The 27,594-nt window shown below is 44.2% G+C and overlaps 1 protein-coding gene across 1 annotated transcript in view; it reads right to left on the reverse strand.

Moving 5' to 3' along the window:
- Positions 1-27,594, reverse strand: part of IL13RA1 (interleukin 13 receptor subunit alpha 1) — a 206,950-nt gene that overhangs the window by 75,268 nt on the left and 104,088 nt on the right. The window contains exons 6-7 of the mRNA XM_053699252.1: positions 27,227-27,271; positions 3,452-3,636 (exon numbers count right to left, since the gene is read on the reverse strand). Of these exons, the coding sequence (XP_053555227.1) occupies positions 3,452-3,636; positions 27,227-27,271 (230 nt within the window). The remainder of the gene's footprint in view (positions 1-3,451; positions 3,637-27,226; positions 27,272-27,594) is intronic.

Consider the following 27,594-nt stretch of genomic DNA (forward strand, 5'->3'; position numbering starts at 1 on the left):
ACGAAAGGAATACCGGGCCTTTCCCATTCTTTATTAACAATGTCCGCCACCCGCTTGGGTATAGGAAAAGCTTCTGGGGGCCCCGGCACCTCTAGGAACTTGTCCATTTTACATAGTTTCTCTGGGATGACCAACTTGTCACAATCATCCAGAGTGGATAATACCTCCTTAAGCAGAATGCGGAGATGTTCCAACTTAAATTTAAATGCAATCACATCAGGTTCAGCTTGTTGAGAAATGTTCCCTGAATCAGTAATTTCTCCCTCAGACAAAACCTCCCTGGCCCCATCAGACTGGGTTAGGGGCCCTTCAGAAATATTATTATCAGCGTCGTCATGCTCTTCAGTATCTAAAACAGAGCAGTCGCGCTTACGCTGATAAGGGTTCATTTTGGCTAAAATGTTTTTGACAGAATTATCCATTACAGCCGTTAATTGTTGCATAGTAAGGAGTATTGGCGCGCTAGATGTACTAGGGGCCTCCTGAGTGGGCAAGACTCGTGTAGACGAAGGAGGGAATGATGCAGTACCATGCTTACTCCCCTCACTTGAGGAGTCATCTTGGGCGTCATTGTCATTGTCACATAAATCACATTTATTTAAATGAATAGGAATTCTGGCTTCCCCACATTCAGAACACAGTCTATCTGGTAGTTCAGACATGTTAAACAGGCATAAACTTGATAACAAAGTACAAAAAACGTTTTAAAATAAAACCGTTACTGTCACTTTAAATTTTAAACTGAACACACTTTATTACTGCAATTGCGAAAAAACATGAAGGAATTGTTCAAAATTCACCAAATTTTCACCACAGTGTCTTAAAGCCTTAAAAGTATTGCACACCAAATTTGGAAGCTTTAACTCTTAAAATAACGGAACCGGAGCCATTTTTAACTTTAACCCCTTTACAGTCCCTGGTATCTGCTTTGCTGAGACCCAACCAAGCCCCAAGGGGAATACGATACCAAATGACGCCTTCAGAAAGTCTTTTCTAAGTATCAGAGCTCCTCTCACATGCGACTGCATGCCATGCCTCTCAAAAACAAGTGCGCAACACCGGCGCGAAAATGAGGCTCTGCCTATGCTTTGGGAAAGCCCCTAAAGAATAAGGTGTCTAAAACAGTGCCTGCCGATATTATATATCAAAATACCCAGATAAAATGATTCCTCAAGGCTAAATATGTGTTAATAATGAATCGATTTAGCCCAAAAAGAGTCTACAGTCTTAATAAGCCCTTTTTGAAGCCCTTATTTACGAACGTAATAAACATGGCTTACCGGATCCCATAGGGAAAATGACAGCTTCCAGCATTACATCGTCTTGTTAGAATGTGTCATACCTCAAGCAGCAAGAGACTGCTCACTGTTCCCCCAACTGAAGTTAATTGCTCTCAACAGTCCTGTGTGGAACAGCCATGGATTTTAGTGACGGTTGCTAAAATCATTTTCCTCATACAAACAGAAATCTTCATCTCTTTTCTGTTTCTGAGTAAATAGTACATACCAGCACTATTTTAAAATAACAAACTCTTGATTGAATAATAAAAACTACAGTTAAACACTAAAAAACTCTAAGCCATCTCCGTGGAGATGTTGCCTGTACAACGGCAAAGAGAATGACTGGGGTAGGCGGAGCCTAGGAGGGATCATGTGACCAGCTTTGCTGGGCTCTTTGCCATTTCCTGTTGGGGAAGAGAATATCCCACAAGTAAGGATGACGCCGTGGACCGGACACACCTATGTTGGAGAAAACTCAATTTACACTGTTACCAATGCACAAGAGAATTCTGGGTAAGATATGCAAATTAGATATGCAAAATCTCAGATTTTTGCTTCAAATACTGTTTTAATACAGAGATCCCTTCATAGGGTTATTGCAGCCTTTTTCGTTCTTTTTAGAACTCTTCAGTAGCAGATAGATTTGAATTAATGAGTTAAAAAAACTGTTTTGTATCTAGTTATTAAAGTAATACAGAGTGAATAATAATAGTTATGTTTTCAAAATATAGCTACAGAACTTATGTGAAAAAAGAAGTTGAATCCTTTTTTTTTAATGTTACCTTAAACATGTTACAATATGCTACTTTTCAAGCTCTGCCATAGTTTAATAGACTACCCTACGTCTTATATATCACCAATTATTTTGGCAGCCAAAATATAGTGTCTTTCCTGCAGACCATCATTCAGCTCACTACACCCATTTGTGTAGGGGGTAATGTGCAAGCGTGTGCATGCAAATCACACCAAACTAGTGAACAGTAAAAAAAAATGTCCAACAGAAATCAGAAGAAAGCATTTACATTAATGTTTATAACTTGAAAGGCATGAGCCAGTGGGCAGAAAACAAGCTCAACATAAGCATAGCAGAAAAAAGGTCAAATATTTGTATAATGAAGCTCAACAGTCTCTTTCATCGTTGTTAAAAAAAATAAAAGCACTAAGCAATGGGTTATACTTGATAGAAATGGTTGCAATATGTATGATTCTTCATTTTTTAACTTTTCTTTCTTTCTAAACAAAACCAAAAAGAACAATGGTTATTACGCTGTTCACTATAATTATACTTGGGTTCACACCGTTTTATAGCTTGGATCAAAGTACGAAAAGTTAGGAGGGTAGAGGGGGTAAAGTAAAGGGAAGGATAGAGGAGCGGAAAGGGGGAAGAGAGGGTTAAAATGTGAGCTGCTAGAGTTAAAGTCACTCTATGAGCTGCATCCACCATAAGAGTATCTGTCTGTGTTTTAGGGGGCACTAGGTTGGCAAGAAGGGCTTTCACGTCCTAAATATTTTGCAGGGATCTTCCCAAATAAATATAATTTCTGTGAAGGGGGTTCTTTTATTGAGTTTATAATGCCCATATTTCTCTAAACCTAAGAGTTCTAGTACTCTGTCTTTCCACATCCTAACTGTAGGGCTCAGGTCTGTTTTTCAATGTCTAGCTATGAGAGATTTGGCTGCGTTGAGCCCTATTTGTCACAAACATGTCCTAAGTTTACAAGGATATTTTGGAAGGTTGTTGAGCAAGGTTAATCTTGGGGATATCACGAATTCTGCTGTGAGAATAGACCTAAAGTGGGTTTCTATTTATTTCTTATTTTTAACTTCAATTGTCCATTATTTCTTGTCACAGCCTTCAAGGAGGCTGGGTCATCTGCAGGAAGAAATGTTTAGCTTAATGTTATAAATATTCTTGAGTAACATGTGGTGGTTCAGTATTTAGATAATGCTAGAGAGACGGGAAGTCTGTTGTGCTTATGCTCAAAAGTGGCAGAATGAAGCACGGCGGCTCTGTTATCCGCGCTCATTTAGCAAGAAAACAAGTAAGTTGTTTGCTATCTTTTTATGCAGTCTGTTTCTTTTTATGTTTACTTTGATTTAACATAATTGTTTTTGCTATAGGAGCACTGTTTAATATCCCTTTAATTTTAATGTTCATTTTTGATACTTACATAAATCTATAACCCTCACTTCAGCAATGTACGGTCGAATGGTGTGCGAGCTGTCTGTAACCATCATGCGATATTTGTTGTCGTCTTTAGGTGCGTGATGGGCTTTGAAATGGCAACCAAGAGGAACTCCATTCTCATAAATATACTGTGGGCAAGTTGCTCCACTACTTAATAACGGCTCAATTCTGCAAAACACATTAGAAACACGTTATATGAAAAGAGTTGGCTTTATTAGTTTTTTTGTTTGGTCCTGCCTTTTAAAACTAGCCAATATTTCTTCAAGTTGGCTACTTCAGAGGACTTAAAGGGACAGTTTGCGCAAAAATACCTAGGTATGCTTAGGTGCAGCATTACACTACTGGGAGATAGCTGTTGATTGGTTGCTGCATATATATGCCTCTTGTCATTGGCTCACCCAATGTTTTCAACTAGTTCCTAGTAGTGCATTGCTGCTTCTTAAACAAAGAATACCAAGAAAATGAAGCACATTTGATAATAGAAGTAAACTGGAAAGCTGTATAAAATTGTATGGTCTATCCAAATAATGAAAACATTTTTGGGGCTTTCATGTCCCATTGAGTAAAGCAGGATAATGCCAGTACAAACTTGTACCTCTATGGGCTACAAGCAGTTAATTGTACTGAATGATGCTGCAGGAACACCCTTTCAAAGGAGCTGGACTCTCTTCTATCTATCGCCCCTTATAGAATGCTGATTTGTTTTCTGCTGCCTATTCTGATAGTGCTGCAGTATTCATACAGGTATTTAGGTGGTGGCTTCAACAGGCAAAAGCAGCTATTTCAAATTGGTAAAGTTGTTTTTATTTTTGGTAAACATTACATTCCAATAGGTAAAATACATTACTGAGAATGACATTAAAGGCAAGAACATTCCAGAGTTCATATCCTGTCACTTACACTGGTTATCAGTGAGACTTGGGGACCTTCTGACTGCTTACTTGGCTTGCAAACCAACAATCATAACACTTCCCAGACACAGATATAAAACATTAGCCACTGCCTCACATCTGTTGTTTAACTGTCTGTAATTACTGTTCATGATTAAACTAATTACTTTACTCAGTAACTTACATGTTTGCAGTGTACTCCCAGGTAGAAGGCAATGCCAACTTCATTAGTTAAAGGGACATTACATTTTTCTTTCATGATTTAGATCAAATTTTTTTTAAAGTTTCCGATTTACTTATATTATCAAATTTTCTTTGTTCTCATGTAATGCTTTTGTGAAGAGATATCTAGACAGGTAGCATGCACATACCTGAAGCACTACATGACAGGAAATAGTACTGCCATATAGTACTGCAGACAAGTGCCGACTCTTGAACTTACCCTTCTGCTTTTCAACAAAGGATAACAAGAAAACAAAGGAAATTGTTTAAAATTGTATGCTCTATCTGAATCATGAACGAAAAATGTTGGGTTTTATGTCACTTTAAGGGCACAATACAGTCAGTGGACACACGGGTGTGGTGGGGCATGGCCGGCAGGAGTGGGCATGGTCAATAGAGAAAGAGAGAGCAAAAGAGAGGGAGGAGAGAGAGCAAAAGAGAGGGGGGAGAGAGAGCAAAAGAGAGGGGGGAGAGAGAGCAAAAGAGAGGGGGAGAGAGAGCAAAAGAGGGGGGGAGAGAGAGCAAAAGAGAGGGGGGGAGGGAGAGCAAAAGAGAGGGGGGAGAGAGCAAAAGAGAGAGGAGAGAGAGCAAGAGAGGGGAGAGAGAGAGCAAAATAGAGAGGAGGAGAGAAAGAGCAAAAGAGAGGGGGAGAGAGAGAGAGAGAGAGAGCGTGCAAAAGAGAGGGGGAGAGAGAGAGAGCAAAAGAGAGAGGAGAGAGAGAGCAAAAGAGAGAGGAGAGAGAGAGAGCAAAAGAGAGGTGAGAGAGCAAAAGAGAGGGGGAGAGAGTGAGCAAAAGAGGGGGGAGAGCAAAAGAGGGGGGAGAGCAAAAGAGAGGGGAGAGCAAAAGAGAGGGGAGAGCAAAAGAGAGGGGAGAGCAAAAGATAGGGGAGAGGGAGCAAAAGAGGGGGAGAGAGAGAGCAAAAGAGGGGGAGAGAAAGAGAAAAAGAGAGGCGGAGAGAGAGCAAAAGAGAAGGCGGAGAGAGAGCAAAAGAGAGGGGGAGAGAGAGAGCAAAAGAGAGGGGGAGAGAGCAAAAAATGGGGGAGAAAGAAAGCAAAAGAGAGGGGGGAGAGAGAGAGCAAAAGAGAGAGGAGAGAGAGCAAAAGAGAAGGGGAGAGAGAGAGCAAAAGAGGGAGAGAGAGAGAGAGAGCAAAAGAGAGGGGGGAGAAAGCAAAAGAGGGAGGAGAGTGAGCAAAAGAGAGGGGGGAGAGGGGGAGAGAGAGCAAAAGAGAGGGGGGAGAGAGAGCAAAAGAGAGGGGGAGAGAGAGCCAAAGAGGGGGGGGGGAGAGAGAGCAAAAGAGAGTGTGAGAGAGCAAAAGGAGAGGGAGGGAGAGAGAGAGCAAAAGAGAGGGGGGGGAGAGAGAGAGCAAATGAAAGGGGGAGAGAGCAAAAATGAGGGGGGGAGAGAGCAAATGAGGGGGGGAGAGAGCAAAAGAGGGGGAGAGAGAACAAAAGAGGGGGAGAGAGAGCAAAAGAGAGTGTGAGAGAGCAAAAGGAGAGGGGGGGGAGAGAGAGCAAAAGAGAGGGGGGGAGAGAGCTCAAACGAGAGGGGGGAGAGAGAGCAAAAGAGAGGGGGGAGAGAGAGCAAATGAAAGGGGGAGAGAGCAAACATGAGGGGGGGAGAGAGATAGAGCAAAAGAGATTGGGAGAGAGAGCAAAAGAGAGGGGGAGAGAGAAAGCAAAAAAAGGAGGGGGGAGAAAGCAAAATAGTGGGAGAGAGAGAACAAAAAAAGGGGGATAGAGAGAGAGCAAAAGTGAGGGGGGGAGAGAGAGAGAGAGAGAGAGAGAGAGAGAGAGCAAAAGAGATTGGGTGAGAGAGAGCAAAAAAGAGTGGGAGATAGAGAGAGAGCAAAAGAGAGGGGGGAGAGAGAGCAAAAGAGAGGGGAGAGAGAGCAAAAGAGATGGGAATGAGAGAGAGCAAAATAGGAGTGGGCATGGTCAATAGAGAAAGAGAGAGCAAAAGAGAGGGAGGAGAGAGAGCAAAAGAGAGGGGGGAGAGAGAGCAAAAGAGAGGGGGGAGAGAGAGCAAAAGAGAGGGGGAGAGAGAGCAAAAGAGGGGGGGGAGAGAGAGCAAAAGAGAGGGGGGGAGGGAGAGCAAAAGAGAGGGGGGAGAGAGCAAAAGAGAGAGGAGAGAGAGCAAGAGAGGGGAGAGAGAGAGCAAAATAGAGAGGAGGAGAGAAAGAGCAAAAGAGAGGGGGAGAGAGAGAGAGAGAAAGCGTGCAAAAGAGAGGGGGAGAGAGAGAGAGCAAAAGAGAGAGGAGAGAGAGAGCAAAAGAGAGAGGAGAGAGAGAGAGCAAAAGAGAGGTGAGAGAGCAAAAGAGAGGGGGAGAGAGTGAGCAAAAGAGGGGGGAGAGCAAAAGAGGGGGGAGAGCAAAAGAGAGGGGAGAGCAAAAGAGAGGGGAGAGCAAAAGAGAGGGGAGAGCAAAAGATAGGGGAGAGGGAGCAAAAGAGGGGGAGAGAGAGAGCAAAAGAGGGGGAGAGAAAGAGAAAAAGAGAGGCGGAGAGAGAGCAAAAGAGAAGGCGGAGAGAGAGCAAAAGAGAGGGGGAGAGAGAGAGCAAAAGAGAGGGGGAGAGAGCAAAAAATGGGGGAGAAAGAAAGCAAAAGAGAGGGGGGAGAGAGAGAGCAAAAGAGAGAGGAGAGAGAGCAAAAGAGAAGGGGAGAGAGAGAGCAAAAGAGGGAGAGAGAGAGAGAGAGCAAAAGAGAGGGGGGAGAAAGCAAAAGAGGGAGGAGAGTGAGCAAAAGAGAGGGGGGAGAGGGGGAGAGAGAGCAAAAGAGAGGGGGGAGAGAGAGCAAAAGAGAGGGGGAGAGAGAGCCAAAGAGGGGGGGGGGAGAGAGAGCAAAAGAAATGGGGGAGAGAGCAAAAGAGAGGGGGGAGAGAGAGCAAAAGAGAGGGGGAGAGATAAAGGAAAAGAGGGGGAGAGAGAGAGCAAAAGAGATGTAATGTATAACATTGTTATAAAACTGCTGCCTTATAGTACTGCAGACAAGTGCCCACTCCTAAACTTACCCTTCTGCTTTTCAACAATGGATAACAAGAAAACAAAGAAAATTTGATAATAGAAGCACACTGGAAAATTGTTTAAAATTGTATTCTCTATCTGAATCATGAAAGAAAAAGTGTTGGGTTTTATGTCCCTTTAAGGACACAATAAAGTCAGTGGACACAAGGGTGTGGTAGGGCATGGCTGGCGGCAGTGGGCATGGTCATTAGAGAGAGATCGCAAAAGAGGGGGAGAGAGAGCAAAAGAGAGGGGGAAAAGAGGGGGAAGATAGCGCAAAAGAGGGGGGAGAGAGCGCAAAAGAGGGGGGAGAGAGAGCAAAAGAGGGGGGAGAGAGAGCAAAAGAGAGGGGAGAGAGAGCAAAAGAGAGGGGAGAGAGAGCAAAAGAGGGTGGAGAGTAAATGAGAGGGGAGAGAGCGCAAAAGAGGGAGAGAGGGGGAGATAGAGAGAGCAAAAGAGGGAGAGAGAGAGCAAAAGAGGGGGAGAGAGAGCAAAAGAGAGTGTGAGAGAGCAAAAGGAGAGGGAGGGAGAGAGAGAGCAAAAGAGAGGGGGGGGGAGAGAGAGAGCAAATGAAAGGGGGAGAGAGCAAAAATGAGGGGGGGAGAGAGCAAATGAGGGGGGGAGAGAGCAAAAGAGGGGGAGAGAGAACAAAAGAGGGGGAGAGAGAGCAAAAGAGAGTGTGAGAGAGCAAAAGGAGAGGGGGGGGAGAGAGAGCAAAAGAGAGGGGGGGAGAGAGCTCAAACGAGAGGGGGGAGAGAGAGCAAAAGAGAGGGGGGAGAGAGAGCAAATGAAAGGGGGAGAGAGCAAACATGAGGGGGGGAGAGAGATAGAGCAAAAGAGATTGGGAGAGAGAGCAAAAGAGAGGGGGAGAGAGAAAGCAAAAAAAGGAGGGGGGAGAAAGCAAAATAGTGGGAGAGAGAGAACAAAAAAAGGGGGATAGAGAGAGAGCAAAAGTGAGGGGGGGAGAGAGAGAGAGAGAGAGAGAGAGAGAGCAAAAGAGATTGGGTGAGAGAGAGCAAAAAAGAGTGGGAGATAGAGAGAGAGCAAAAGAGAGGGGGGAGAGAGAGCAAAAGAGAGGGGAGAGAGAGCAAAAGAGATGGGAATGAGAGAGAGCAAAATAGAATCATGAAATAAAAATGTTGTGTTTTATGTCCCTTTAAGGACACAATAAAGTCAATGGACACATGGGTGTGGTAGGGCATGGCTGGCGGGAGTGGCCATAGTCATTAGAGAGAGAAAGCACAAAAGAGGGGGGAAAAGAGGGGGAAGAGAGCAAAAGGGTGAGAGAGAGTAAAAGAGGGGAGAGAGAGCAAAAGGGTGAGAGAGAGTAAAAGAGGTGAGAGAGAGTAAAAGAGGTGAGAGAGAGCAAAAGAGAGGGGAGAGAGAGCAAAGAGAGGAGAGAGAGTGCAAAAGAGAGGAGAGAGAGAGAGTGCAAGAGAGAGAGGGGGAGATAGAGAAAGCAAAAGAGAGGGGGAGAGAGAGCAAAAGAGAGGGGGAGAGAGAGAGCAAAAAACAGGGGGAGAGAGAAAGAGCAAATGAAAGGGGGAGAGAGCAAAAGTGAGGGGAAGAGAAAGATAGAGCAAAAGAGATTTGGAGAGAGAGAGCAAAAGAGGGGGAGAGAGAGCAAAAGTGAGGGGAAGAGAAAGATAGAGCAAAAGAGATTTGGAGAGAGAGAGCAAAAGAGGGGGAGAGAGAGCAAAAGAGAGGGGGGGAGAGAAAGAGAGAACAAAAGAGAGGGGGAGAGAGAGAGAGAACAAAAGAGAGGGGGGATAGAGAGAGCAAAAGAAAGGGGGGATGGAGAGAGCAAAAGAAAGGGGGGGAATGGAGAGAGCAAAAGTGAGGGGGGAGAGAAAGAGCAAAAGAGAGGGGGTGAGAGAGAGAGCAAAAGAGGGGGGAGAGAGAGCAAAAGAGAGGGGAAGTGAGAGCAAGAGAGGGGAAGAGAGAGCAAAAGAGGGGGGGAGAGAGAGAGCAAAATAGAGGGGGGAGAGAGAGCAAAAGAGAGGGGGGAGAGAGAGCAAAAGAGAGGGGGAGGGAGAGAGAGAGCAAATGAAAGGAGGGAGAGAGCAAAAGTGAGGGGAAGAGAAAGATAGAGCAAAAGAGATTTGGAGAGAGAGAGCAAAAGAGGGGGAGAGAGAGCAAAACAGAGGGGGGGGAGAGAGAGAACAAAAGAGAGGGGGATAGAGAGAAAACAAAAGAGAGGGGGAGAGAGAGAGAGAGAACAAAAGAGAGGGGGGATAGAGAGAGCAAATGAAATGGGGGGATAGAGAGCAAAAGAAAGGGGCGGGATGGAGAGAGCAAAAGAAAGGGGGGGATGGAGAGAGCAAAAGTGAGGGGGGGAGAGAAAGAGAAAAAGAGAGGGGGTGAGAGAGAGAGCAAAAGAGGGGGGAGAGAGAGCAAAAGAGAGGGGAAGAGAGAGCAAGAGAGGGGAAGAGAGAGCAAAAGAGGGGGAAGAGAGAGCAAAATAGAGGGGGGAGAGAGAGCAAAATAGAGGGGGGAGAGAGAGCAAAATAGAGGGGGAGAGAGAGAGCAAAAGAGATGGGAGAGAGAGAGAGAGTGCAAAATAGAGGGGCAGAGAGCGAGAGCAAAACGGGGGGGGGAGCAAAAGAGAGGAGTGGGAGAGCAAAAGAGTGGGGGAGAGAGAGAGCAAAAGAGATGGGGAGAAAGAGAGCAAAAGAGAGGGGGGAGAGAGAGCAAAAGAGAGGGGGAGAGAGAGAGAGCAAAAGAGGGGAGAGAGAGCAAAAAGAGAGGGGGGAGAGAGAGAGCAAAAAAGAGGGGGGATAGAGAGAGAGCAAAAAGAGGGGGGATAGAGAGAGAGCAAAAGAGGGGGGAGATAGATAGATAGATAGATAGAGAGAGACAGAGAGAGCAAAAAGGAGGAGGGAGAGTAAAATAGAGGGGGGAGAGAGATCAAAAGAGAGGAGGGGAGAGAGAGCAAAAGAGGGGGGAGAGAGAGAGCAAAAGAGAGGGGTGAGAGAGAGCGCAAAAGTGAGGGGAGAGAGAGCAAAAGAGAAGGGGGATAAAGAGAGAGCAAAAGAAAGGGGGAAAAGAGCAAGAGACGGGGAGAGAGAGCAAAAGAGAGGGGGGGATAGAGAGGGAGCAAAAGAGAGGGGGGGAGAGAGAGCAAAAGAGAGGGGGGGTGAGCAAAAGAGAGGGGGGAGAGAGAGCAAAAAAAGAGAGGGGGGAGAGAGAGCATAAGAGAGGGGGAGAGAGAGCAAACAAGAGGGGGAAAGATAGAGAGTAAAAGAGAGGGGAGAGAACAAAAGCAAAAAGAGAGGGGAGATAACAAGAGCAAAAAGAGGGGGGAGAGAGGAAAAGAGAGGGGGAGAGAGAGCAAGCAAAAGAGTGGGGGAGAGAGCGAGCAAAAGAGATGTGGGAGAAAGAGCAAAAGAGAGGGGTGAGAGAGAGCGCAAAAGTTTGGGGGGAGAGAGAGAGCAAAAGAGAAGGGGGGATGAAGAGAGAGCAAAAGAAAGGGGGAAAAGAGCAAGAGAGAGAGCAAAAGAGAGGTGGGAGAGAGAGCAAAAGAGAGGGGGGGGATAGAGAGAGAGCAAAAGAGAGGGGGGAGAGAGAACAAAAGAGAGGGGGGGGATGAGCAAAAGAGAGGGGGGGAGAGAGAGCAAAAGAGAGGGGAGAGAACAAGAGCAAAAAGAGAGGGGAGATAACAAGAGCAAAAATAGGGGGGAGAGAGAGAGGAAAAGAGAGGGGGGAGAGAGCGAGCAAAAGAGTGGAGGAGAGAGAGAGCAAAAGAGATGGGGGAGAAAGAGAGCAAAAGAGAGAGGGAGAGAGAGTGAGCAAAAGAGAGGGGGAGAGAGAGAGCAAAAGAGGAGAGAGAGAGCAAAAGAGGGGAGAGAGAGAGAGCAAAAATGAGGGGGGATAGAGAGAGATTAAAAGAGAGGGGAGAGAGAGCAAAAGAGAGGGGGAGAGAGAGAGCAAAAGAGAGGGGGAGAGAGAGCAAAAGAGAGGGGAGAGAACAAAAGAGAGGGGAGAGAACAAGAGCAAAAAGAGGGGGGAGAGAGAGAGGAAAAGAGGGGAGAGAGAGAGCGAGCAAAAGAGAGGGGAGAGAGAGAGCAAAAGAGAGGGGGAGAGAGAGCAAAAGAGGGGGAGAGAGAGCAAAAGAGAGGGAGAGAGAGAGCAAAAAGAGAGGGGGGAGAGAGAGCAAAAAGAGAGGGGGGAGAGAGAGCTAAAAGAGAGGGGGAGAGAGAGCAAAAAGAGAGGGGGGAGAGAGAGCAAAAGAGAGGGGGAGAGAGCAAAAGAGGGGAGAGAGAGAGAGCAAAAAAGAGGGGGGATAGAGAGAGATTAAAAGAGAGGGGAGAGAGAGCAAAAGAGAGGGGGAGAGAGAGAGCAAAAGAGTGGGGGAGATAGAGCAAAAGAGAGGGGAGAGAACAAAATAGAGGGGAGAGAACAAGAGCAAAAAGAGGGTGGAGAGAGAGAGGAAAAGAGGGGAGAGAGAGATCGAGCAAAAGAGAGGGGAGAGAGAGAGAGAGCAAAAGAGAGGGGGAGAGAGAGCAAAAGAGGGGGAGAGAGAGCAAAAGAGAGGGAGAGAGAGAGCAAAAAGAGAGGGGGAGAGAGAGCAAAAAGAGAGGGGGGAGAGAGAGCAAAAAGAGAGGGGGGAGAGAGAGCAAAAAGAGAGGGGGAGAGAGAGCAAAAAGAGAGGGGGGAGAGAGAGCAAAAAGAGAGGGCGGAGAGAGAGCAAAAGAGAGGGGGGAGAGAGAGGAAAAAGAGAGGGGGAGAGAGAGCAAAAAGAGAGGAGGGAGAGAGAGAGACCAAAAAAGAGGGGGGAGAGAGAGAGACCAAAAAAAGAGGGAGAGAGAGAACAAAAGAGAGGGGGAAAGAGAGAACAAAAGAGAGGGAGAGAGAGCAAAAGAGAGAGGGAGAGAGAGAGAGCAAAAAGAAAGGGGGAGAGAGAGCAAAAAGAGGGGGGGGGGAGAGAGCAAAAAGAGAGGGGGAGAGAGAGAAAGAGACCAAAAAAGAGGGGGGGGGAGAGAGACCAAAAAAGAGGGGGGAGAGGGAGACCAAAAAAGAGGGAGAGAGAGAACAAAAGAGAGGGGGCAAAGAGAGAACAAAAGAGAGGGGATGAGAAAGAGAGCAAAAAAGAGGGGGGGGGGAGAAAGCAAAAGAGAGGGGGAGAGAGAGCAAAAGAGAGGGGGAGAGAGAGCAAAAGAGAGTTGGAGAGAGAGCAAAAGAGAGGGGGAGAGAGAGAGCAAAAGAGAAGAGGGAGAGAGAGAGCAATAGAGAGTTGGAGAGAGAGCAAAAGAGAAGGGGGAGAGAGAGAGCAAAAGAGAAGGGGGAGAGAGAGAGCAAAAGAGAAGGGGGAGAAAGAACAAAAGAGAGGGGGTGAGAGAGAGAGTAAAAGAGAAGGGGGAGATAGAGAGAGAGCAAAAAAGAGGGGCGAGGAGAGCAAAAGAGAGGGGGGAGAGAGAGCAAAAGAGAGCAAAAGAGAGGGGGGAGAGCAAAAGAGAAGGGGGAAAGAGAGCAAAAATAGAAGGGGGAAAGAGAGAGAGCAAAAGAGAAGGGGAGAGAGAGAGTAAAAGAGAGGGGGATAGAGAGAGAGCAAAAGAGAGAGAGGGGTGAGTGCAAAAGAGAGGGGGGATGGAGAGAGCAAAAAAGGGGGAGAGAGCGCAAAAGAGAGGGGGAGAGAGAGCGCAAAAGTGAGGGGAGAGAACAAGAGCAAAAAGAGAGGGGAGATAACAAGAGCAAAAAAGAGGGGGGAGAGAGAGAGGAAAAGAGAGGGGGGAGAGAGAGAGCAAAAGGGTGGGGGAGAGAGAGAGCAAAAGAGATGGGGGAGAAAGAGAGCAAAAGAGAGGGGGAGAGAGAGAGAGCAAAAGAGAGGGGGAGAGAGAGCAAAAGAGGGGAGAGAGAGCAAAAAGAGGGGGGAGAGAGAGAGCAAAAAAGAGGGGGGATAGAGAGAGAGCAAAAGAGAGGGGGAGAGAGAGAGCAAAAGAGAGGGGGAGAGAGAGAGCAACAGAGAGGGGAGAGAACAAGAGCAAAAGAGAGGGGAGAGAACAAGAGCAAAAAGAGGGGGGAGAGAGAGGAAAAAAGGGGGGAGAGAGCGAGCAAAAGAGAGGGGAGAGAGAGAGAGCAAAAGAGAGGGGGGAGAGAGAGAGCAAAAGAGGGGGAGAGAGAGCAAAAGAGAGGGAGAGAGAGCAAAAAGAGAGGGGGAGAGAGAGCAAAAAGAGAGGGAGAGAGAGAGCAAAAAGAGAGGGGGGAGAGAGAGAGACCAAAAAAGAGGGGGGAGAGAGAGAGAGAGACCAAAAAGAGGGAGAGAGAGAACAAAAGGGAGGGGGGAAAGTGAGAACAAAAGAGAGGGAGTGAGAGCAAAAGAGAGAGGGAGAGAGAGCAAAAGAGAGAGTGAGCAAAAAGAGAGGGGGGAGAGAGCAAAAAGAGGGGGGGGAGAGCAAAAAGAGAGGGGGGGAGAGAGAGAAAGAGACCAAAAAAGAAGGGGGGAGAGAGAGACCAAAAAAGAGGGGGGAGAGAGAGACCAAAAAAGCAGGAGAGAGAGAACAAAAGAGAGGGGGGAAAGAGAGAACAAAAGAGAGGGGGGGAAAGAGTGAACAAAAGAGAGGGCGAAAGAGAGAACAAAAGAGAGGGGATGAGAAAGAGAGCAAAAAAGAGGGGGGGAGAAAGCAAAAGAGAGGGGGAGAGAGAGCAAATGAGAGGGGGCGAGAGAGCAAAAGAGAGGGGGAGAGAAAGAGCAAAAGAGAGGGGGAGAGAGAGCAAAAGAGAAGGGAGAGAGAGAGAGCAAAAGAGAAGGGGGAGAGAGAGAGCAAAAGAGAAGGGGAAGAGAGAGAGCAAAAGAGAAGGGGGAGAGAGAGAGCAAAAGAGAAGGGGGAGAGAGAGAGCAAAAGAGAAGGGGGGGAGAGAGAGCAAAAGAGAAGGGGAGAGAGAGAGCAAAAGAGAAGGGGGAGAAAGAACAAAAGAGAGGGGGTGAGAGAGAGAGCAAAAGAGAGGGGGAGATAGAGCAAAAGAGAGGGGGAGAGAGAGAGCAAAAGAGAGGGGGAGAGAGAGAGCAAAAAGAGGGGGGAGAGAGAGAGAGAGGAAATAAGAGGGGGGAGAGAGAGCGAGCAAAGAGAGGGGAGAGAGAGAGAGCAAAAGAGAGGGGGGAGAGAGAGAGCAAAAGAGGGGGAGAGAGAGCAAAAGAGAGAGGGAGAGAGAGCAAAAAGAGAGGGGGAGAGAGAGCAAAAAGAGAGGGGGGAGAGAGAGAGACCAAAAAAGAGGGGGGAGAGAGAGAGACCAAAAAAGAGGGAGAGAGAGAACAAAAGGGAGGGGGGAAAGTGAGAACAAAAGAGAGGGAGTGAGAGCAAAAGAGAGAGGAAGAGAGAGCAAAAGAGAGAGGGAGAGAGAGCAAAAAGAGAGGGGGAGAGCAAAAAGAGAGGGGGGGAGAGCAAAAAGAGGGGGGGGAGAGAGAGCAAAAAGAGAGGGGGGAGAGAGAGAGAGAGAGAGAGAGAGAGAAAGAGACCAAAAAAGAAGGGGGGGGAGAGAGAGAGAGAGACCAAAAAGAGGGGGGAGAGAGAGACCAAAAAAGCAGGAGAGAGAGAACAAAAGAGAGGGGGGAAAGAGAGAACAAAAGAGAGGGGGGGAAAGAGAGAACAAAAGAGAGGGCGAAAGAGAGAACAAAAGAGAGGGGATGAGAAAGAGAGCAAAAAAGAGGGGGGGGAGAAAGCAAAAGAGAGGGGGAGAGAGAGCAAATGAGAGGGGGCGAGAGAGCAAAAGAGATGGGGAGAGAAAGAGCAAAAGAGAGGGGGAGAGAGAGCAAAAGAGAAGGGGGAGAGAGAGAGCAAAAGAGAAGGGGGAGAGAGAGAGCAAAAGAGAAGGGGGAGAGAGAGAGCAAAAGAGAAGGGGAAGAGAGAGAGCAAAAGAGAAGGGGGCGAGAGAGAGCAAAAGAGAAGGGGGAGAGAGAGAGCAAAAGAGAAGGGGGAGAGAGAGAGCAAAAGAGAAGGGGGAGAAAGAACAAAAGAGAGGGGGTGAGAGAGAGAGCAAAAGAGAGGGGGGAGATAGAGAGAGAGCAAAAAAGAGGGGCAAGGAGAGCAAAAGAGAGGGGGGAGAGAGAGCAAAAGAGAGGGGGAAGTGAAAGAGAGCAAAAGAGAGCAAAAGAGAGGGAGAGAGAGCAAAAGAGAAGGGGGAAAGAGAGAGCAAACAAGAGGGGGAGAGAGAGCAAACAAGAGGGGGAAAGAGAGAGAGCAAAAGAGAGGGGAGAGAACAAGAGCAAAAAGAGAGGGGAGAGAGAGAGGAAAAGAGAGAGGAAAAGAGAGGGGAGAGAGAGGGTGAGCAAAAGAGTGGGGGGGAGAGAGAGAGCAAAAGAGATGGGGGAGAAAGAGAGCAAAAGAGAGGGGGGGGGGGAGAGAGAGAGCAAAAGAGGGGAGAGAGAGCAAAAGGAGAGGGGGGAGAGAGAGAGCAAAAAAGCCGGGGAAAGAGAGAGAGCAAAAGAGAGGGGAGAGAGAGCAAAAGAGAGGGGGAGAGAGAGAGCAAAAAAGAGGGGGAGAGAGAGCTAAAGAGAGGGGAGAGAACAAGAGCAAAAAGAGGGGGGAGAGAGAGAGGAAAAGAGAGGGGGGAGAGAAAGCAAAAGAGAGTGGAGAAAGAACAAAAGAGAGGGGGAGAGAGAGAGCAAACAAGAGGGGGAGAGAGAGCAAACAAGAGGGGGAAAGAGAGATTGCAAAAGAGAGGGGAGAGAACAAGAGCAAAAAGAGAGGGGAGATAACAAGAGCAAAAAGAGAGGGGAGATAACAAGAGCAAAAAGAGGGGGAGAGAGAGAGGAAAAGAGAGGGGAGAGAGAGAGCGAGCAAAAGAATGGGGGAGAGAGAGAGCAAAAGAGATGGGGGAGAAAGAGAGCAAAAGAGAGGGGGAGAGAGAGAGAGCAAAAGAGAGGGGGAGAGAGAGAGCAAAAGAGGGGAGAGAGAGCAAAAAGAGAGGGGGGGAGAGAGAGCAAAAAAGAGGGGGGATAGAGAGAGAGCAAAAGAGAGGGGAGAGAGAGCAAAAGAGAGGGGGAGAGAGAGAGCAAAAGGGAGGGGGAGAGAGAGCAAAAGAGAGGGGGAGAGAACAAGAGCAAAAAGAGAGGGGGGAGAGAGAGAGAGACCAAAAAAGAGGGGGGGAGAGAGAAACCAAAAAAGAGGGGGTAGAGAGAGAGAGAGACCAAAAAAGAGGGAGAGAGAGAACAAAAGGGAGGGGGGAAAGTGAGAACAAAAGAGAATGAGAGAGAGCAAAAGAGAGAGGGAGAGAGAGCAAAAAGAGAGGGAGGGGGAGAGAGCAAAAAGAGGGGGGGGAGAGAGAGCAAAAAGAGAGGGGGGAGAGAGAGAGAGACCAAAAAAGAAGGGGGGAGAGAGAGAGACCAATAAGAGGGGAGAGAGAGAGACAAAAAAAGCAGGAGAGAGAGAACAAAAGAGAGGGGGGAAAGAGAGAACATAAGAGAGGGCGAAAGAGAGAACAAAAGAGAGGGGATGAGAAAGAGAGCAAAAAAGAGGGGGGGAGAAAGCAAAAGAGAAGGGGAGAGAGAGCAAAAGAGAGGGGGCGAGAGAGCAAAAGAGAGGGGGAGAGAGAGAGCAAAAGAGAGGGGGAGAGAGAGCAAAAGAGAAGGGGGAGAGAGAGAGCAAAAGAGAAGGGGGAGAGAGAGAGCAAAAGAGAAGGGGGAGAGAGAGAGCAAAAGAGAAGGGGGAGAGAGAGAGCAAAAGAGAGGGGGAGAGAGAGAGCAAAAGAGAAGGGGGAGAGAGAGAGCAAAAGAGAAGGGGAGAGAGAGCAAAAGAGAAGGGGGAGAGAGAGAGCAAAAGAGAAGGGGGAGAAAGAACAAAAGAGAGGGGGTGAGAGAGAGAGCATAAGAGAGGGGGGAGATAGAGAGAGAGCAAAAAAGAGGGGCGAGGAGAGCAAAAGAGAGGGGGGAGAGAGAGCAAAAGAGAGGGGGAAGCGAAAGAGAGCAAAAGAGAGGGAGAGAGAGCAAAAGAGAGGGGGAGAGAGAGCAAAAGAGAAGGGGGAAAGAGAGTAAAAAGAGAAGGGAGAAAGAGAGAGAGCAAAAGAGAAGGGGGAGAGAGAGAGAGTAAAAGAGAGGGGGAGAGATAGAGAGCAAAAGAGAGGGGGGATAGAGAGAGAACAAAAAAGAGAGAGGGGAGAGTGCAAAAGAGAGGGGGATAGAGAGAGCAAAAGAGGGAGAGAGCAAAAGAGAGGAGGGAGAGAGACATCAAATAAAAGAGAGGAGAGAGAGATCAAGTAAAAGAGAGGAGGGAGAGAGAGAGAGATCAAGTAAAAGAGATGGGAAGATAGAGAGCGCAAAAGAGGGGGAAGAGAGAGAGAGCAAGAGAGGGGGAGAGAGAGAGCAAAAGTGAGGGGGGAGAGAGAGAGAGCGCGCAAAAGAGAGGGGTGAGAGATAGAGAGAAAAATTAAGGGGGAGAGAGAGAGCAAAAGAAAGGGGGAGAGAGTGAGAGAAAAAAGAGAGGGGGAGAGAGTGAGAGCAAAAGAGAGGGGGAGAGAGAGAAAGCAAAAGAGAGAGGAGAGAGAACAAAAGAGAGGGGGAGAGAGAGAGAGCAAAAGAGAGGGAGGGAGAGAGAGAGAGAGCAAAAGAGAGGAGGGGAGAGAGCAAAAGAGAGGGGGAGAGAGAGCAAAAGAGAGGGGGAGATAGAGAGCCAAAAAGAGGGGGAGAGAAAGCAAAAGAGAGGGGGGAGAGAAAGCAAAAGAGAGGGGAGAGAGAGAAAAAGAGAGGGCGAGAGAGAGAGCAAACAAGAGGGGGAGAGAGAGCAAACAAGAGGGCGAAAGAGAGAGAGCAAAAGAGAGGGGAGAGAACAAGAGCAAAAAGAGAGGGGAGAGAGAGAGGAAAAGAGAGGGGAGAGAGAGAGAGAGCAAAAGAGTGGGGGAGAGAGAGAGCAAAAGAGATGGGGGAGAAAGAGAGCAAAAGAGAGGGGGAGAGAGAGAGCAAAAGAGAGGGGGAGAGAGAGAGCAAAAGAGGGGAGAGAGAGCAAAAAGAGAGGGGGGAGAGAGAGAGCAAAAAAGCGGGGGAAAGAAAGAGAGCAAAAGAGAGGGGAGACAGAGCAAAAGAGAGGGGGAGAGAGAGCAAAAGAGAGGGGGAGAGAGAGCAAAAGAAAGGGGGGGGAGTGAGCAAAAGAGAGGGGAGAGAACAAGAGCAAACAGAGGGGGCAGAGAGAGAGGAAAAGAGAGGGGCGAGAGAAAGCAAAAGAGAGTGGAGAAAGAACAAAAGAGAGGGGGAGAGAGAGAGCAAACAAGAGGGGGGAGAGAGCAAACAAGAGGGGGAAGGAGAGAGAGCAAAAGAGAGGGGAGAAAACAAGAGCAAAAAGAGAGGGGAGATAACAAGAGCAAACAGTGGGGGGAGAGAGAGAGGAAAAGAGAGGGGAGAGAGCGAGCGAGCAAAAGAGTGGGGGAGAGAGAGAGCAAAAGAGATGGGGGAGAGAGAGAGCAAAAGAGAGGGGGAGAGAGAGCAAAAGAGAGGGGGAGAGAGAGCAAAAGAGGGGAGAGAAAGCAAAAAGAGAGGGGGGAGAGAGAGCAAAAAAAGAGGGTGGATAGAGAGAGAGCAAAAGAGAGGGGAGAGAACAAGAGCAAAAAGAGGGAGGAGAGAGAGCGAGCAAAAGAGAGGGGAGAGAGAGAGCAAAAGAGAGGGGGGAGAGAGAGAGCAAAAGAGGGGGAGAGAGAGCAAAAGAGAGGGAGAGAGAGCAAAAGAGAGAGGGAGAGAGAGCAAAAAGAGAGGGGGGAGAGAGAGAGCAAAAAGAGAGGGGGGAGAGAGAGCAAAAAGAGAGGGGGAGAGAGAGAGAGACCAAAAAAGAGGGGGGAGAGAGAGAGACCAAAAAAGAGGGGGGAGAGAGAGAGAGACCAAAAAAGAGGGAGAGAGAGAACAAAAGGGAGGGGGGAAAGCGAGAACAAAAGAGAGGGAGTGAGAGCAAAAGAGAGAGGGAGAGAGAGCAAAAAGAGAGGGAGAGAGAGCAAAAAGAGGGGGGGGGGAGAGAGAGCAAAAAGAGGGGGGGGGGAGAGCAAAAAGAGGGGGGGGGAGAGAGAGCAAAAAGAGGGGGGAGAGAGAGCGAAAGAGACCAAAAAAGAAGGGGGGAGAGAGAAAGAGACCAAAAAAGAGGGGGGGAGAGAGAGAGACCAAAAATGAGGGAGAGAGAGAACAAAAGAGAGGGGGAAAGAGAGAACAAAAGAGAGGGGGGAAAGAGAGACCAAAAGAGAGGGCAGAAGAGAGAACAAAAGAGAGGGGATGAGAAAGAGAGCAAAAAAGAGGGGGGGAGAAAGCAAAAGAGAGGGGGAGAGAGAGCAAAAGAGAGGGGGAGAGAGAGAGCAAAAGAGGGGCAGAGAGAGAGCAAAAGAGAAGGGGGAGAGAGAGAGCAAAAGAGATGAAGGGGGAGAGAGATGAAGAGGGAGCAAAAGATCACAACTGCAGACTTGAGAAAATATGTATTTGTATCACTTTCTTAAACAGGCTATTAAATAGCATAGACTGTATGCCTGAAAGTGAAAGGAAATTAATATTTGTAAATAAAGTAATGGATAAATTCAATAGCTGTCTCTGTTATCAAATTTGGTAAATAACAGGAAGCAGAACAAAACTTAGGCTTCAGATGTACTGTATTGTTCAGTACATAAAGTAAAGGAAGTCCCAAATGTGAGAGATAAGTACTGGATGCATAAGAAACTTTAGTATATTTATAATGTGTAGGTAACTCAGTATAAATCCTGATAATAAGCTCAGAATAACACACTTGGTACACGGTAAGTAAATCAAAAGAACCGTGCTTAAAATAACTGGAACTCAGCTTAGCAGTAATAGTAAAGTGTCCGTTTATGTATCCGTGCACAGAGGATATCACAGAGCAGTAGTTGGTACTTGTTTGTGCTGACCGCGATATTGCCGTGCAATTTTGGAGATGGTAGGAGGAGTCAATATGCTGAGTGACAGTGGCACAAGCGGAGAGATCTGACTAAAGTATTAGACGCTGAGAAACAAACAAATCATGTGCTTGCAGGTAAGGAGTGAGAGAAAACAGTCCCAACTTACAATAGATCGTTGAAATCAGTTCAGCAATGTGCCAAGTTAGAATGTTATGCCAATCTTGTTTGTTCAGTTACAGTGAGACTGCCGTTTAGTTAGAGAGATTTGGATGTGTGTAGCACAGATTGATATAAAGTAACAAGCAGCAGCTAATTTGTAGCTGGTTTCGTAGAGAGGTAACGTTGTAGAAACTTGCAGTAAGAAATACTGGTTCTATTTTGAATGAACAAATTGTAATCCAAAAGAGAGAGCTTGGTATTTAAGCGAGTAGCTGCATTGAGCAGGAGAGCTATAAACTGCTACAAGGAAAATAACTAAGCACCTGTTTGCACACAGGTGAACACCTAAATAGGCTAAGTCAGGTGACTTGTGAAAACATGGAACAAGTGGAAAATGCGAAGTGGATTCCTTACACAACATCCGTTATCGGTTTTTCAGCTGTTACTGCCGTGGCTGTGTCTAATTCCATTTCCATCAGTAAATTTGAAGCATGAAATGTAAATTTTCCGTAAACAGATGGAAACCATAATGGAGATTGTTAATGATACTGTTGCGACCATTAATTTGCATTCAGGTCTTTCTATCCGAGCTATAAAGGTTCAATATAAGCATGAACTAATTCAGAATGAACCGTTAAGTTTTTTTGGACCCAGTGGTGTATTTTACAGGAAACTGGTTACGAGAGATTCAAAGTGGAATTGAGTCTTGTTGAGGGACGTATTCCATTATATTTTGTCAACAAGGACATTATAAGAACAATGCTCTTAAGAGCTTATAGAAAGGATGTTGATGAAATGCAAATAAACATTGCTTTTGATGCTGGTTCTGCATTGCCACTCTACATTGAACCGAAAAACATGGAACTTTGCTTTCTAATGAAGGTGCCACATATGTCATTTAATGATATTTATCAATTGAAAGTTGTACATAACGTGGGTACTTGGAAAAATAATATGTGTCCATTTTTGATATATTCATTGTAATTTGGAATTGTGGGTTAATGATTCTATGTTATAAAAATTTCAAGAGGGGAAAATATCCTCCTCCTCTTAGTCTTTGGATGGTTGACCATAACGATTGCCCATATAAAACAGTGATCTAGACTACACATATATTTAAGCTGCGCTTCTCTACTCTAACAACATGTATAGAACTAGTCTCCCTACAACATAAAAATGTATGGACAAAAGGTGAATGCTGTTAGTCGCAAATATACACATACAGCAAATAAAATTTAAAAAACATACACAAACATATTCCTGGCTATAAATAGATACTAGAAGAGCCTAGCTGAATATATATTTATACGTATATATATAAATATGATAAAAGAAGGCAAATACTTCCCGGATCTTTGCGGGTATGTGGATGCTGCTCTGGAGTGGATAGTTTTTAATGATATCATCATCTATGTATCTAAAGTAACTAATTATGTGACAATTATAAGGATTTTGAGACAAAATATACTTATTTTTTTACAACCCATAGTTAAAACTACCAGATCATTTTTAAAAGACAAAAGACACTACTCAGACTATCAAAACCTTTGAGGGGATGAAATGGGAACAGGAGTATCTATGGCTAACATGTGATGTTACATCATTATACACATGTATCCCACATGACCTTGGTATTAAAGCAGTGGAGGAAAGTATGTTTGGTAGTAGTCTTCCATCCACACAAGCAAATTTTATTCTTAAAAGTATTGATTTCACTTTAAAGCATAACTATTTTGAGTTTCATTCACAATTTTATTTACAGTTACAAGGCACAGCGATGGGGACGACCTTTGCCCCATTATATGCCAATTTATTTATGAATTGTTTTGAAAATAAGTATATTTGGTCTCAAAATCCTTATAATTGTCACATAATTAGTTACTTTAGATACATAGATGATGTTATTATCTGGAAAGGCCAGGAAGACCAAGCCACCAATTTCATCAAATATATAAATAACAATACCATGAATCTAAAATTCACTAGTAAATCCCACAAAGAACAGATTGAATTCCTAGATTTAATATTATTTGCAGACAAAGATAGTAAAATTGCAGTCAAGGATTACAGGAAACCAACGGACAAGAATGGTTTGTTAAGTGCTAAAAGTGGTCATCTGCCGAGGTGGAAAAAGAATATTCCACTCGGCCAATATCAAAGAATATGTAGAAATTGCACACACTTTGAAAACTTTCTTACAGAGTCTGTCTCTTTGGATAATAGGTTCAAAGAAAAAGGATATGATACAGCCCTCCTTACCACTGTGAAAGAAAAAGTATCAAATATAAATAGAGATACTATGCTAAATCCTAAGACCAAAAATATAAGGTATCAATCCGAACAGAATAATATAAGGTTCATCACCACTTACAGTCAGGGTAGCAGAGAGATAGAGAACATTCTAAGGAAACATTGGAATATCCTTACCTCTGACCCTATACTAGGCAAAACCTTACCAGAGAGACCGACCGTAACTTTTAGAAAGAATCTGGATTTAAAAAATATTTTGGCACCATCGAAGTTCAAATCGGTTCAAAAACCTATTCAAATGAACAATAAACACTGACTTAGTAGAACAAATGGGACGTGGCCATGTGGAATTAAGAACTGCAATATGTGCAGTCGCATCATTAGGGGGGACACCTTTAATGATGTTAACAATTCCAAAGCATATAAGATCAAATATAAGTTTTCTTGCAAATCCACTTTTGTGGTGTACCTTCTAATATGTGATTGCCAGAGTTTCTATATAGGGCGCACCAAAAGACTCATAAAAATAGGTTTAGTGAACACCTTTGCAACATAAAAAACAAAGTAGACAACCATAGTGTTCCAATTCACTTTAATCATCACCACAATGCTAACCCAATGGGACTCAGAATAATGGTGTTGAATTGGATTCCTCCGAACAGTTCTAAAAATAAGCTCAAGAGTCTGAGACAACGTGAAACATATTGGATTCACGAACTCCAAACTCTAAATACTATTAGTGAGAAAGGTCTAAATATTGATTTAGACCTTCAAGCTTTTATGTAAAAGGTGTTCTTTCATTTTAGTTTCTTGTCCTCCCATCATTTCCAGGCGAGTTACTGTTTTTAGTTTTTTAGACTATTATTATATTTTTTTTATTATCATCTTTATCAAATGGAGTAATCTCTTTTTCGTTGTCAGTTTGGCTTATACGTCTTCCTCCCTCCTTTTTTAACTAATCAATATAATTAACTATTAGGATATTACCTCTTCTTCCTTCTTTCTATTTGGGTCTGCTAAATGTTTTTTGTTTCTATCAATACATATACCTATGAATTACAGTTTTAAGATCTATCGTCATCTTTAGAAGCTTTTTAGACCTTAGGGAAAGCCTATGAATATTTTGTTATGGTATAGGCAATCTAATGGCCGTATTTTAAAGTGAATCAGGGGACCGTCGTACCTCAATATAAAGTCTACGACTGAGAACAATAGCAATAATTTTGATGGATTGATGCCATATTAATTTCAATTGCATTGTATAATAATGAATTTTGATCATACAGGACATGTTGGATTTCTTTTTATTTCAATACTGATTTTTTATTTTATATATGTTCCCTTGTGTAGCGATATTGTCTATTTGGACATTTGAGTACAAGACTTTTATCAGCTGATGTTGGGACTTTGACTGCGCTCAGGCCAATCGGATGATGCCACGTATTAGAGGTGTGTCAAGCCCGCGATCCTCAAAAAGAAACATGGGAATCAACTTAGAACTACCTCTTGAGAAAGTCGGGTGGTAACCCTACGAAACGCTTAGACATTCCTTCCTTTCTCACCACGTTCTTGTGACGCCGGGTTCAACGTTAGAGCATCCCCTTGTCCGGTGCGATTTCCTGTGGCGTTCTGGAAGCCCTACAGATGTACGCAAGGACTGGGAGACCAACAACATACTCTCAGTTGCCCGTGGAAAACACTGTGAAGTGGTGAATTTGTTTATTATACATTTACACATTGTACGTGTTATTTTAAATGCGCTTTTAGCACTTTTTAAATAAAACAGTGTTACTCTTAGAGTGGTATGCATTCTGTTCTCTTTGTACTTTTACAGTGATCTACACTAATCTCATCCATCCTAGTCGGGGTAAAATAGTCTAGATGAGGGGGAATATGTCATGAATTTTTCATGACACAACAGACTCCATGTTTTTTTTTTATTTAAGCCTAACCAAGGCTCATCTATTATAACATTGAATTTTGTTTTCCTCAGCCTTGCTGACTGAGAAGTTTTATATCAATATGTTTTCCATTATTCAAGGTAGTTTACTTGCTTAGGCCCCAGCTAATCGCTTATTTCTGTAAATAAGTGCAATTTATAACCTTGACTGTAGTCTAGGAATGTTAGGGTAAACATAAATAAAATAAGTATTTTTCTTGAATTTTTACCCTATATGCAGGAGCCATCTACTGTTAGAACAAAAATATTTAATCTAATTAATTTTATGTTAATTAACTATTAAAATATTATAATTAATGAGTCCTCCTAGAAGAGAGGATGGTAATATATAGGGTTTATCCCAATGGGAGGGGGTCGTTTTCCTGTATTTTGGATCTGGTCACATCATATATGGAGTTGGTAATTTGCAAATCAACTACAAAGGTCCGAGATTATTGGATTATAACTACTGAGGCTAGTTTAGCCTACTCGGACAGACCTACGACCTGACAGCTTGATTCCTGGTTGCAAAGGGGGAATTTATTTACTTTGGTGATGTATGAAATTAAGTCACCTTAAATGTTAATATCATTAAGATTTAAACCTTACATTTATGTAAAATCTCTGTCTATTTAATCAGGTAAATTAAATAATTGTTTTATAGCTTTGTGTTTTTCTTTAGATAATTGCTACCACCTGGTCTTATTTGTCGACAATAACACCGGGTGAATCAGGATAAATTATTATCTGACGGTTTGTCATAATTATTAATTTACCTGATTCTCTGCAATTACCTTAGATGGTTTATAACCAAATATTTAGTTCCTATCATCATGCCATTTTTTTGTGTTATTTTGAAAATATGATTTAATTATCTTTATAGTTTAATCTCTGCATTATTCTGTTTTTCTTGCTAGTTGGAGTTATTATGTTATCGCTTTAATTGATTATTATAGGACTGTAGTTTATTTCTCTGTTATATTTTGATTGCTTGAGTTACTATTAAATGCTCATTATTTTTCCAATTGAAATCTTTTAATAAAGCTAATTTTTGTTAATCCATCTGGTGTCGGTATAATTAATAGACTGATAGAAACCAAAAGGATTCAGGTTTTGTGTTTATTATCTTTAACAAGTTATAAGAAAGTGTGTCATTAAAAGTTACACGCATTACTCCTACCACATAATATACTTCTATACATAAAAGGTAATATTCATAACAGTTTCATGTTTTAAGAAAAAAGAAACTGCTGACAGCAATACTTTTAAAGACGCCATACCCACTTAATACAAGCAGTCATAAACTTGTATTCTAAATTTAACCAAAAATATATTTTAAAGTCCTTTGACAGGTACAATCCTCTCAGACAAAAAGTTCCACAGTTTGATTATTCTTAAGAAAACATGTTAGTGTGACTCTTTACGTGGTCAATGACTATATTTACATAAGGTAATCATATCACCGATTATGCACTACTTTTCTTGAGTAAACAAGTTCCATTTTGGCTAAGATCTCCTCATAGCTTAACCCCTTCACGACCTTATGTTCTATGCCGTCCGCACTGGTCTTAAAAGCCCTGGAATTAGAAGCCCTTAGGACTGCATATAACTTCATCGCCGTTTGGCTGTATTGAAGCCAAAGGCACATCCTGAATGGGATCGTGGGCTGGAGGGCGTGCCTAGCACTATAGGCACTCCCCCTGACATGATCCCATCATTGAAATCACAGAATCGTAATTCTGGGCAGTAAGGGGTTAAATACTCCAATCCTTCATTTATCTTGTGGACTTTTAATTATTTCTAGTTCTGCAATTTACTTATGTCAGAAATTCCCTGATCAACCATCAGATCATATTGCTGTTTAGTTATTGCAAGTTTAGTTATTGCAAGTAGCAAAATGGTTGCAGGTCAAGTATGATACATAAAATATGATAGCACTATTTTTTTTTTTTTTTTTTTAAATCAACCAATCAGATTAATCAGAGTTAATTGTCCTTGGGATTTTTGATTTAGTTATCCATGGTGTGGGATCTTGGGGTCTACCAATTAATGATTTATTTTGGTAAAGCCTCCTGGAGGTGTGATTAGGGTTAGATATGCTGGGTGGCTCAACAACTTTTACGTTTTGGGTTAAGTGAGGGTATTGCTTAAAGGGACAGTTAAGTCAAAATCAAACAAATATATGAGAGTATAAAATTGTAAATAACTTTCCAGTTTACTCCCATTTCCAATTTTGCTTAGTTCTCTAGGTATCCTTTGTTAGAGTAATCCTAGGTGAGCTCAGGAGCGTGTACGTGTCTTTAGCCATCTGGTAGCAGCTTTTGCCCTTTGCTTATAGCAATGTTATGCATAGCAGCAAACACTTCTGCCATATAATTTTAAAGATACATGCATGCTCCTAAGCACCTATCAGACTACCTATGTTTACTCTTTTACAAAGGATATCAAGGAAACCTTGATTATATGTTCATATGTTTCTAGCATACTTACTGTGTCAAATTAAACAGATTTTCTTTGACTGCAGAATTTTCCAACCTGAACCAAAAAGAGATCATTATTACAGCAAGAAAACTATGAAACTAGGGTCAATTACAATCCTTTAAAAAATAAAAAAAAAAGTATCAAGTGATTCATCTACAAAAATCAGTCAATAGGATGAGAGCTACTGAAATCCTATTGGCTGATTTGAACAGCCAATAGAATTTCAGTAGCTCTCATCCTATTGGCTGTTTTGAACAGCTAATAGGATTTCAGAAGCTCTCATCCTATTGGCTGATTTGAATTTGAAGAATCAAATCAGCCAATAGGAATGCAAGGGACGCCATTTTGAAACAGCAACCTTGCATTCAACTTCAGTG

The sequence above is a fragment of the Bombina bombina genome, chromosome 1 (assembly GCF_027579735.1).
Source record: "Bombina bombina isolate aBomBom1 chromosome 1, aBomBom1.pri, whole genome shotgun sequence".
NCBI classification, from domain to species: domain Eukaryota; kingdom Metazoa; phylum Chordata; class Amphibia; order Anura; family Bombinatoridae; genus Bombina; species Bombina bombina.